The 11,934-nt window shown below is 41.6% G+C and overlaps 3 protein-coding genes across 3 annotated transcripts; 2 read left to right on the forward strand and 1 right to left on the reverse strand.

Annotated features, from left to right (window-relative positions):
• The first annotated feature begins 1,688 nt into the window (after positions 1–1,688).
• Positions 1,689–4,453, forward strand: si:dkey-250k15.4. The gene is made up of 3 exons (XM_044034109.1): positions 1,689–1,750; positions 3,040–4,183; positions 4,443–4,453. The coding sequence occupies exons 2-3, from the start codon at positions 3,052–3,054 to the stop codon at positions 4,451–4,453; spliced, it is 1,143 nt and encodes a 380-aa protein (XP_043890044.1). The 5' UTR covers positions 1,689–1,750; positions 3,040–3,051.
• A 158-nt stretch (positions 4,454–4,611) lies between these two features.
• On the forward strand, positions 4,612–5,942 carry LOC122774345. The gene is made up of 2 exons (XM_044033499.1): positions 4,612–4,679; positions 4,909–5,942. The coding sequence occupies exons 1-2, from the start codon at positions 4,671–4,673 to the stop codon at positions 5,515–5,517; spliced, it is 618 nt and encodes a 205-aa protein (XP_043889434.1). The 5' UTR covers positions 4,612–4,670; the 3' UTR covers positions 5,518–5,942.
• Positions 5,943–6,265: 323 nt separating this feature from the next.
• tlr21 (toll-like receptor 21) lies at positions 6,266–11,851 on the reverse strand. The gene is given in 3 exon segments (XM_044033746.1): positions 6,266–6,554; positions 6,556–9,469; positions 11,121–11,851. Coding segments are annotated over 2 exon segments (2,955 nt in total). The 5' UTR covers positions 9,448–9,469; positions 11,121–11,851; the 3' UTR covers positions 6,266–6,491.
• Positions 11,852–11,934: the final 83 nt, after the last annotated feature.

Here is an 11,934-nt window from a genome sequence, read left to right on the forward strand (position 1 = left end):
GTGGCTTGTACCATTATCCTCCGTGGGCAACAACATATGTGTTTTCGTGTATCTTTGAATGACGTGACATTTTTGTTATTACTGCAAATTTTAAATGACTTTATACTCCATTAAAAACCAGTATATGATCCGTAAACGAATTACACGAGTGAAGAGAAACATAAAACACAGTACGGTTTTTGTTCCTCGCCTGCTTCAGTGGACTTGCCCTGCTCCTTGGTGTTCATGGGAAATGGTGTTGCGCAAGGAATATGCGCCCATTGTTGTTGATAGAGAGGCGCAATGTGTAATTCTCAATGGCATTTCATATGTTTCTTTTTAGAATGATTGTAAGACTATTTGTGGCTGTACATTAGACACGTGTTAAAGTTCATTACACTGTGTGTATTTATGTGCTTCACACCATAGTCTAGAGACTACAGATTGAATTTAACCTATGGCTACAAGCTTAAATATGAATGTTCATTAATGTGTATAATCCCTATTAACAGTAAATAAACCAATACACTGCTTTCAAACTGAGGGTGATTTTGTGATTATAAAACTGTGAGGGACACAGCTAATGTTTTTCATTTTGTCATTCTTGTTTTAAACAAGGGCTTTGTGCTATTTTATTTTAATTTTTAACTTGTGTGCTCTTTCTGGTACTTACTCTGCTATGGAGCAACTGTAACAAAACAATTTCCTTCGGGATAATAAAAGTATTCTGATTCTGATTCTAATATGTATTGCTGTCTGAGCACTGAGCGCAATAAGATAAGATAAGATAAGTTAGTTCTTTATTTGTCCCGCAGTGGGAAAATTTGCATTGTTACAGACAGTAAAGATAAAGATAATAAGTAATAAAAAGTACAATATAAATGAAGATGTAAAACAACAGTTCACTTACATTTGTATGTATTTAACCAATGAGCTACGTGGCAGTTTCATGAATGAAAGCATGTACAGTAGATACAGAGCAGGCGATTGTTTCTTTTGTTTTGTTTTGTTTTTAAAAAAAAGAAAAGCAACTATTATGTGTGACGTTCATGAACATAACAAGAAAATGAGAAATACTGTTCAGAATTTGCCTGACAAAAATTACATTTCGACTGCTTTACTTTCAGAGTGATAAAGTGGCCTTTGTCGGGACATCTAAGTATGTACACCAAATGGCAGACTAACAGAGAACTCGGCCTTCTTCATTTTCTAAAATAACTAATAAATGTACACGGAGTTGTGGGCACTCGTCTTAAACCCACCCACGGAGGAAGTCATTGAACCTAGCGTGACATTACACTTCCTGTTTGGTATAAAAATAAAACTTTTCAGGAAAATAATCAGTCAACCAACTATGTCCATGTTTAATGTCACATGTTAAATATGTAGAAAGAAAATGGAAAGAACAAAACACGTTTTCTGTGTGAAATAAACCACGTTTTCTGTGTTTTCCACGGTTTGTGATTATGCTACATAACGGGAAAGTAACGGAACAGCTAAGTTACAGCTAATGCAGCTATTTCGGTGAGCGGTGATATTAATTCTTAACTTTAAGTTTACGTCATTGTTATTAATGAGCGTAACGTGTGTGTGTGTGGTATCATTTAACACGAATAAGCTCGTCTTCACGCTGGTCCATTCACGGAGCACCTGGTGCTGGACATTAACGCCACCTGTTGACTAACTAATCACATGATTATTATCAATATCAGTTACATGGACATGTTAGCTGTAATTAGCTTAACGTTAACAGTTGTATTCCTCAACAACGGTAAGAAAAAAAGAATGTGTTTTTGTTTCTTGGTATTTTGTTTCTCCTCAACGCTTTGTTGGTGATGTATAGTTTTAATTGGTAAAGCAGTTAAACATTGTGTGGATGCTTTTAAAGGTTCTAGTTTCAGCACGGTTTATTTGTGATTTATTAGACACTGTAAAATCAAATGTGCATGTTCTTGATCACTGAGATGCACTGTGATCACAATATTCAGAAGAATCGTATGTTTTGTAAGACTTCCATTTTCCATATCGTAAGAATTCCATATTTTGGTCGTTAAGAGCTCTTGTTTGAAGGTAAATTAACTTATATGTGCATTTAGCAGCTTAGCTTTTAGCTCTTTTTTTTATATATATAACAAAGAAACCATCATGAATAACTAATACTGCGATGTACTGGAATATTAGAAGTGCATTACTCAGTGTGGTCACTCGGTGGCACTGCAGCTTCACGGTTGTGTTACTGTGTTGATGGAGAGACCGGAGATTAAATACTTTAATCCACCTCTATATCACAAATACATTCTGAGGATGTCATCTTTTTGAAGTTCAGCACATATTGATTGACTTTACACGATGAATCAAGTAAATAATCAATAGCTGTGTCAGTCATGCAAGCAATTATTTGTTTCAATCTAATAATTTAAGGTCCTTTTGACATCATTTGTTGTGTCACAATAATTTTGTCAGAACTATTTGAATATTTCACTCAGAATGTTTCTATAAAGTTTTGCACCAAGTAGAGAAAAAGTGACATGAAGCATGTTTGAATATGATAAAGCGAGTGAGTAGTATTTCTCTGTGATAATGGCGCCACCTACAGTAAAATAAAGTGATACTTCATGTTTTGAGGTACACATATTCAGGGGAACCAGCTGTTACGCAGTGACACACACTGTACTTTTTAGTTGGAAAAGGCCGTCTCTTGGTGAGGTAAAGCTGCATGATCATAAAATTGGGCAGAGATTTTATTTGATGAGCTTTTTGCAAAGTGGCAACAATCAGTGTTTTCTTATGTTTTTAAAAATGACTGTCTGTGTCTCAAGCACAGAGGACGCAGGCAGCACCATCAACACTGACTTTGTCTGTGCCTTTAAACAACCACGTTTCAAATAACCCAAACTTTCCCTTTAGCTGTGCGAGTATAGAGGTTCACAGGAAAGAAAGGTTTAAACGTTTTTGCTGCAACATGATCTTGTAAAGATGGCGTTGCTTCCTGTTTCCTACCTGCATTCTATGTTTCTTACAATTTACTAATTGCAGTTATGGTTGTTGTTTTTTTGGCAGAATCAAGTAAACATGAGCCACACGTTGGACAAGGATCCATCTGCTAAAGAAAAGCAGCCGTCTGAAACAACCTGTCAAACCTGCTGCAAATGTTTAAACCATCCCAAGACAGATGGGCAGCACAGAATGAAGCGACTGAAGACCCTCAGGGACAGGAGACAGATGAGAAGCGGAGGGAAAAACGCAGCAAAGACAAAATCACATCACCATCACTGCTGTCGCCAAGCCAGGATAGACACAGCACATTCCTGTAACTGCTGCCACGGTGGCTGCAATCCAACAAGAGATCCACTATTTGCAAAAGTGGTTCCTGCTGCTCAGGAGCCCAGCATCATCACAGACCACCGCCTGATCGGACACCACGGCCTGTTCAACCATGAGGTGAAGTCTGTTGACATTGAGCGCTTGTTAAGTGAGCAGAGGAAGATGGACAACACTCAAGAGAAAACACACAAAGAGAATCCTAATCTCTCACATCCGTCTCCACCATCTTGCGGTAATGCTTTCGTGGACGATGAAGCTGCTGAGAATTTGCCATTTGAGGATAAAAAAGAACCTTCGTCTGACACTAGTGCTGACTGTCACGAAATACAGGAGAAAATCAGCCGTGGATCAGATCTCACACCGGCACAGAGACCCCACCAGCAACGTCATCGTTCACCTGACAGTTATAGAAGCATCTTCTCATCCAAACACAGCTTTCTCGATGTAGTAATCAGCACGGATAAGAAGAAGGTCCACTCGGTCACACGTGAAAAGGACAAAGAGTCTCCTTTGTCGCTCACGCTCCACGACGTGGAGACACCGGTGACTCCGGAGAACAAGGCTCCAGCTGCTCCACAAACACACACCTGTGGTGTCAGCCCGAGCTCACCTCCGCTCTCGAGCTTTGGCTCGCAGCACAGAGGAGAAGATCCCGCGTGTGTGTCTTTCATCACAGCGACGGCAGCGCGTCTGTGCGACAGTCTCCAGCTCCCACGTCTGTGGAGGAGAGACCTGCTGGCAGAGAGCAGAGAGAGGCTGTTGATGGTTCTGAGGGCCAGGCGAGGACCGTGGCTTCAGGAGAACCTCCTCACGGAGCAGCAACACGTCAGTTTTGGTCTGGAGTCAACCATGACGGATGGAGATGAAGTCTTGTCAGCAGGTAGGCAGGGATTTGAATCTGATTTTCAATATTTTACAAAGTTTGGTTGTATGAGGTACCGACATGCATTAAAGATAGAAAATGTGCTGCACACAGACCCGTTGTATGAATGTGTGAGTGAATGGGTGAATGGCAAAACAGTAGTAAATCAGCTTTGAGTGCTCATCAAGACTAGAAAAGATAGAAATCCAGACCATTTACTTTCACATTGCAGAATTTACTGAGAAAAATACATTAGTTTATTGTATCTCACCATTAGTTGTAGATTAAAGTTAAGTAAACCTACTGTGTGGGTTCATGTGTGCACATACTGTAGCTCATACAACCACACTTAATAAGTTAGAAGCAGTCCTTGAGGTTCAGAGAGTAAAATCTACACTGTCTTCAGTGTGTGGCCATTGTGCGACTAATAAAGACTGTATTGTCTTCAGCATGCCATGTCGACACCCAGAAAACCACAAAAAGCAACCTAAAGCCACACCACAGCATGAAATGGGTGAGTCATTGACTTTAAACTGGAACTCTCTTATTTAAAGTTAAGAATCTGAATTCATGGCAAACACAGAGCCACTTAACAAAAGATCTGATCAAATGAAGTCTTAAATATTTTGCCACTTTATCTCCCCACAGACGGCCTTTTCAAACTTAAATACATTTCACATGTATACCAGCTGTTATCACTCCTTTGATACTGACCAGTCATTTTTTTGGTGTTTCCTGTGCAGACTGCTGATTGGTCGACAAGTCCTATGAATACTTCCACCAGTTTTTTGGATGATATCCTCAGGCCCAGGTCCTCTCCTCAGTTCTGCATGGACTTTGAACCCAGTGGAGCTTCAGCACGTGAGCATTTGTCTCCTCCGTGTCTCACGTCATGCAGGGCAGAAAAAGCCTCAGCGTCTCAGCACTGGGACAAAAGTCTCTTCAGGCCAAAGTGCAGAGAGCTGCCGGGTTTTGATTCCTTTGAAAACCGCTTCATGAACCACAACAGAACAGTTAGAGAGAGGCGATGTGAGCCTTGGTTCAAACACACTCGGCCCTCTTTTTCTTATCAAACACAGCCAGTGCATTTCTCCCTGGAGTCTGACCCGTTCACAACTGACCGACGTTCTTTACCTCCTCCGTTGTCCACCCACATGCCCAATCCTGATCCGAGCAGCCATCTCCAGACTCACAGACGATCCAGTCACACTTCCGCCGAACCTCTCCTCAGCTCTCACCACTCAGACATGATTCATTACCCTCCGTCTCACATGCTGGACAGAAGCCCAGCACCTTCCCCCTTTTCTTTAAGCCCCGAGCACTGGTCCTTTCCTCCGATGAAACTCTACTAATGTGTAGTCTACATGCACCTTAATTCACAACATTTAGCCTTTTTTTTGTTCATAGTAAGGCTGTGTTTCTTTTCTAGTCTAAACTCATCCACCCACTCTCGATCTCAGGACCTCACATACCCTGACTGCACGTTAATCAGCCGAACACATAATACCGTTTCATTTTTAACTGTAGACACATTGCCTCACTATTTGTGTGTGTGTGTAAAATACAGTGAGTGTTGTTATCATCTGGTATTGCTAACAGTGGCTAACCCGAGATACGTTTCCGACTTCTCGATTGGTACGTGGCAAACGTCACTCCTAATTTCTTATATTCGTATGATCATAAAGTCTTAATTTTAATAGCAAATATGTGTAATCTTTTATTCCTTTTTGTCATTTATTAGAAAAAGAATTTCACAATTATGTATTGTTTGCATATTTGTACCACTTTTCATTAGCATGTATATGTGTATATATGTATATATGTATATATATATGTATATATATATACATATATATATATACATATACATATATACGTATATATATACATATATATACATATACATATATATGTATACATATATACATATATATACATATACATATATACGTATATATGTATATATATACATATACATATATATGTATATGTATATATATATATACATATACATATATATATATATATATACGTATATACGTATATATATACATATACATATATATACGTGTATATATATATATATATATATATATCAAATAGATTCTTGGGACAGTTTTTGCTAATGTGGAAGTTATACATTAAAGGAAAAGGTCTAGTAAAATTATAACATGAGTGATGCCATTAATAAAAATAAAGCTTATGTGATCACAAGAAAAGTGACAGAGCTGATTCCTGCTCATGTAAATGATGTTGTTGGTGTTTCAGTGCATGAAATTGTACATTCACATCAGACTGTCATCACTCTCTTCTCACATCTAATGTCTCAAAATGTCCTCACTTTAAACAGAATCACAATCATCACATTTGTAATGTTCTCCCTCTGTTTGGAGTCTGCTCCCCGCTCTCATGGCCCGACGGAGCTGATCCCAGAACAGCTCCTGGGCCTGCACCGGGTTCATGCAGTCTGGGCTCGGCCACTGCAGATACGTCTTTTTGAGCATGACTTTCCTCATGCGGTGATACGACGACAGCTGTCGCTCAGAGATGGGCTCCAGGAACACGAGCAGGAGGACGTCTCGGTGCTCGTCAAAGAGTCTGTAGCTGGCGAGCTGGATCTCCAAAGAGCACCACTCGCTTTGTAGAAAGTTCCTGCTCACCACACACACTGTCTTACGGCTGTTGTATACGGCGGAGACGATGTTGTCCACGATGAAGCGTCCCAGTTCAAAGTCCCTGTGATGGAGGCAAAGTTTAAAACCAGATCCGTTTCCCTCCAGGTTTGGCACCAGATGGTCCATGACCCACTCCTCATCACAGGAATTATAGGAAATAAATGCATCAAATGTGCAGTTTTCCTCCTCCTCTCTCATCCTGCGCCACTGCTCGCTGAACCACGAGCGGAACACGTAGAAGCTGTACTTCAACTTCCAGTAGAGTTTGACATAAAGTATGGGAGTGAGTGTGAACAGGAAGATAACAACAGCTGTGCTGAAGAACAGATATTCTCCCAAATCTATGAAACAAACTTTGGTATCAAAATTGTAGAATTTGACTTTAGTGTCATGCGGACACGGCTGATTGTAGAGATAAACCACCTGGACGTTTGGGTTTTGTCGCGTCCAGTTTTGCAGCAGGCTGTTCTGGCAGGTGCAGCTTAAAGGAACATTACGTATGTCAAGATAGCGCAGTTTTTTTAGGCTCAGCAGCACGTTTACATCCATGCTCCGCATCACGTTGTAGTTCAGCTCCAGCATACGTAAATGTGTCAGATTCCCAAAAACCTCTGCTGAGAAGTCCTCGATGCCCACATTCTCTGCACTGAGTTTGGTCAATTTTCGTAGCTTTCTGAAGACTCCCGCTTCAAGTTTGGCGACTCCTTTACAGCAGCTGTCCAACGAGAGGAAAGTCAAATTTGTCAGGTCATTGAATGCATCAGGGGCAAACTGAGAGAGGTAATTGTTGGTGAGATACAGATTTTTCAAAGAGTATAGACCACGGAAAAAAGCGGGGGGTAAAGTCCCGAGGCCATGCGGCCTCTGTGCGTCCAGTTTCAGATCTCTGAGGTTGCTTAGATTGGTAAATGGTGGGTTGACCTTTTCATTAAGGAAGCAAATCTGATTACCTTTGAGATCCAACACTGTGAGTGCATCATGAAACACGTGATGGAAGGAAGCGTCAATCTGCAGGAGGTTGTTTCCATCGAGATAGAATTTGGCCAGACTTGTGAGTCCTTGAAGACCTGATGGCTGAAAGTGAGTGATCTTGTTACCTCCCAGGTCCAGTGTGGTCAGATTCCCGAGCCTGAGGAACGTCCCGTTGAAAATGACAGCGATGCGATTGTTTCGTAGGTTAAGATATTGCAAGTTAGAATTATCTTGAAAGGTGTCGTTGAGCAATTCGGTTAAGAGGTTGTTGTCCAAGCGGAGTGTGTGGAGCATCTGTAGCCCTCTGAGAGCTTGATGGTGGAAAAAGGCGATTTTGTTGATGTTGAGCTGGAGCAACGTGATATTTGGTGTATTAACGAAAGCCATGGATTTCACTGAGAGGATGTGGTTGTAGCGGTAGCTCAGCTCTTCCAGGAAAGGAATCTTGTTTTGAGCGTGACAGGATGGAAGGGCGTTGAGCTGGTTATGCTCTGCATTGAATCTTCTTATTTGCATCTGTGGACTGAGGAAGAGAAGACAACTTGTACTTTCCAGTTCATTGAGGGACAGATCCAGAGACCCTGTGATTGTAGGACAAAGGGAAAATGTGTCATTTGTCATTTTCTTAATCCCATTGCTACTGAGACTTAGGTTTTGAATGGGGTTGGCCTTTCTTTTTAGCAAACTACACAGTTCAGTGAGCTGGCTGTCATTTTTCAGACCGGTGCCTGAAAAATCAACAGCGTCTGTTCTGATGTTACTGATGTTAAAAAGCTCCATTACCTCAACATTTGTTGAACGCAGGCGCAAATATTTCACGTGTTTCAAATCCACTCCGTGAAAGGCTGCCGTCGGGAGCCGAGCGTTGTAGGACAGATCCAGGACCTCGATGAAGCCCAGAAAAGAAGGTTTACATCCTAACGTGAACAGATTATTTCTACATAAATACAAAACACTGAGCGACGCGGGCAGTGACGCATTGTGGCTGAGTGAGGTCAAATGGTTATAGCAGAGGTCCAGGGTCTTCAGATTTGGGAGATGTGACACAGACTCGACAATCCCAGAGAAATCCATCAGAAGGTTTTGCCTCATGATCAAAGTGTTCAGAGTGAGAGTGGTCGAGAAAATCCCCACAGGAAGCTGCTTCAGTTTGTTATTCGTCAGTGAGAGAAACGTGAGGTTGTGGAGGTCCTTAAACACATCACGGCTGAGCTTGGAAACGTTGTTATAGGACAAGTTTAAAAACTGAAGCTGGTGCAAGTTTTGGAAAGCAGACGGTCCAATATTCCTCAAGTGGTTATGATCTATTCGGAGGAACTTTAGAATTGGTAGATGAGCAAAGCTGTTGTTGGGAATGAGCCACACCGGATTAATGGCAATGGTCAGATTGGTGACAGATGACGGCAGGTCGTCGACGATGGCAGATATGTTCTTCTCCCGTCGGCGGATGCAGCTGAAGTGTGTTCCGCTTGAGTCTGAGTCTGCGATGCAGTTGTTGAAGCTATAACCAGCGATGAGTTGAACGGCACCAAGAACAAGAGAGGCCGACAAATACCCATGACAGAGGGCAGACATTTTCTGTCTCTTTGTTGGTTTCGTTTTATTTGAATATGTCCGAAAACCCTTTGGGTTCATTAGCTGAACGCGGCACAGGAATCTGAGGATAGAGAGAAGGAAATGATGTCACATATCACAACGTATACGTTTGTTACAGAAGAGGACACAAGATGGAGGCAGAAGAGCCGCGGTGGTGACTCAGTAAGATGATAAACCGGGTAACAGGGGGCGCTATGCCCTCTTACGTTTCACATACGCCCTCTGACCAAAATTCATCACTCTGCTTTACACAACATGCAGTCTAAAGCTTTTCCCTTTTCCCGTTAATTAATCAAAATAATTGATGCCAGTGAACAATATTCCCACCTGCTTGAAAATGAACAATGATTTCAAAAATACCAAATTCGTGGTAAATAGACAGACGGACAGACGGTTTACACAGCTTTCAACAGCTCTGTCCGTCCCGGTGTCCTCATGCTCAATTTCATATACAAATGAAATGATCTTCAATTAAACAAGTAAACCAATGACTTTTTTCAAACTTAGAACAGATGTTAAACTACAAGAGCAAATCTTGATTATTAATGGACTGGATGAAGGATTCAGCTTCTTATTTGTTCTGGTTTCTCCATGGTTTGCGCTGCCTATCTGCTCCCTCTTGACCAGAGTTAGACGCTCATTGGCCCCCAGGTCGTTTGAGTTTGACACCACTGCTTCACTTTAGGTTAGTTATGGCGTGTTTCCACCGGCTCTACTCGCCTCGGCACGGCATGACACGGCACGGTTTAGGTTGCATCTCCACTACAAAAAAGTACCTACTGGGCGGAGTCATCACTACACAGCTGCATGAAACTGCGGTGACTTTGTTTTGCACACGACACACACACACACACACACAAACGAGTGACTTGTAAAGCAGTTGTTTTCAGTGTAACTGAATACTTAGTATCAGTTCATTAAAAATATTTGTTCAGCACTTCCGCCATGACCTTCCGCCAGACTCCGTCTGACACAGTCACTGGACTGAAACACAGCGGGTCAGGGTCTGTGATGATCAGCAGTGCTGTCGCTGAATACACCAGACTCCTGGTAGTTGTTGGGAGATTAACCCACGTTTTTAGGATTGCTAGTGGAAACACAACTTAAGCGCGCCGTGGCGTGGCGTGGCGTGGCGTGGCGAGTGGAGCCGGTGGAAACACAACATTACACTTTAAGCGATGAACCTATTTTATTGTCCAAGAAATTTGAACCCTGTTAACAAGGAGTATTCGGTTCCCTTTTCATGCTTTCACTTCCACTTTCACTCTGCTCTTGTGGCATTTGTGCAACTTTAAGAGAATTAAGTTAGAAAATGGAATTCTATGGAAACATGCAATTAAAAGGTTGATAGTAATACAGTTAGTATATATCTCTATAGATGTATACATATATAGATAGTTAGTGTATATACATGTATGTGTTAACTTGTACAGTCATTTAATGACAGCTTTTATTTGTGATGGTGGTATTAACACATTCATGTAGAATCCTGAATGAATTCTTGTAAATCCCCCGTCAAAGACACAGCTCCATTCTTTGTCCCTTACATTTCAGATCTGACTTGTTTAAAAACAACTTTTCCAAACAAAATCCGGCTTCAGATACTGTTCTTGCAGTTAAACATTAGTGACATCATGAAAGTCAAGCACAAAACAAGTCATCTGTAAATGTAAAGTACACATTTCTAAGTCAAACTGACTTAGAAACCTTACCTGTTCACAATGAACGTCGCTCAACTGCCCAGACTTCATCAGAGTCCTGCTCTTATCATCTGAAAGAGGAAGGTGGGGACAACCCAGTCTTCTCTTTCCTTATTCAAGTCACAGCTCATCACATGCAAAAAAACAGAAGTCACAGCATGATAATTCCACAAGTTGTAAAATACCAAATTTATGTTATAAAATGTCATCTACTGTTAAAGATTATTAAAAGTGTTGTGTTGCTAATTTGCAAAATTGCTCACAGGTAAGATGGGCGGGGGGCATCAAACTGAGGATGTGGTCCAGGTGACTAATGACCTGGTTAGTGGCGTTTTTAGTCAGGCTTCCTTCTTCTTCTTATGAGTGACAGGTGATGAGTTGATGGTGCAGAAAGAAACCCGTCTGACTCAGGACTCAAACCGAACACAGGGATTTTATTTGGTGAGGCATCAGACCAAGCTCTGCAGCAGCTCGGGGGAATGTGTTCCTGCCGAATCGCCAAACAATTCTGCCTGCAGAAGAGCAGGTCCATACTTTTAAAGGTGTCTCTGGCATCCTTATCTCAAACCCCACATTTGATGGTTGCTGCTTTCTCCTGTTTTCTAGGGGCCCCCGTTTTCTTCATGACTCCACGATTTCTACATTTCCTTGATGTATAGTGCATGCAGCAGGATCAGAACAGTTCCTCCTAAAAGTAATGATTAACGCCTTGGTTTTTGTCACTGTTATGTGCCAGTTTCTGTTGTCCCGTTCTTCTCCCTCAGAGCAGGTACATGCTGACCTCACCTGTGCTCAGCCCTAATTGCCACTCACTCCAAGCAGCTGA

This window comes from Solea senegalensis, linkage group LG9, assembly GCF_019176455.1.
Source record: "Solea senegalensis isolate Sse05_10M linkage group LG9, IFAPA_SoseM_1, whole genome shotgun sequence".
NCBI classification, from domain to species: Eukaryota; Metazoa; Chordata; class Actinopteri; order Pleuronectiformes; family Soleidae; genus Solea; species Solea senegalensis.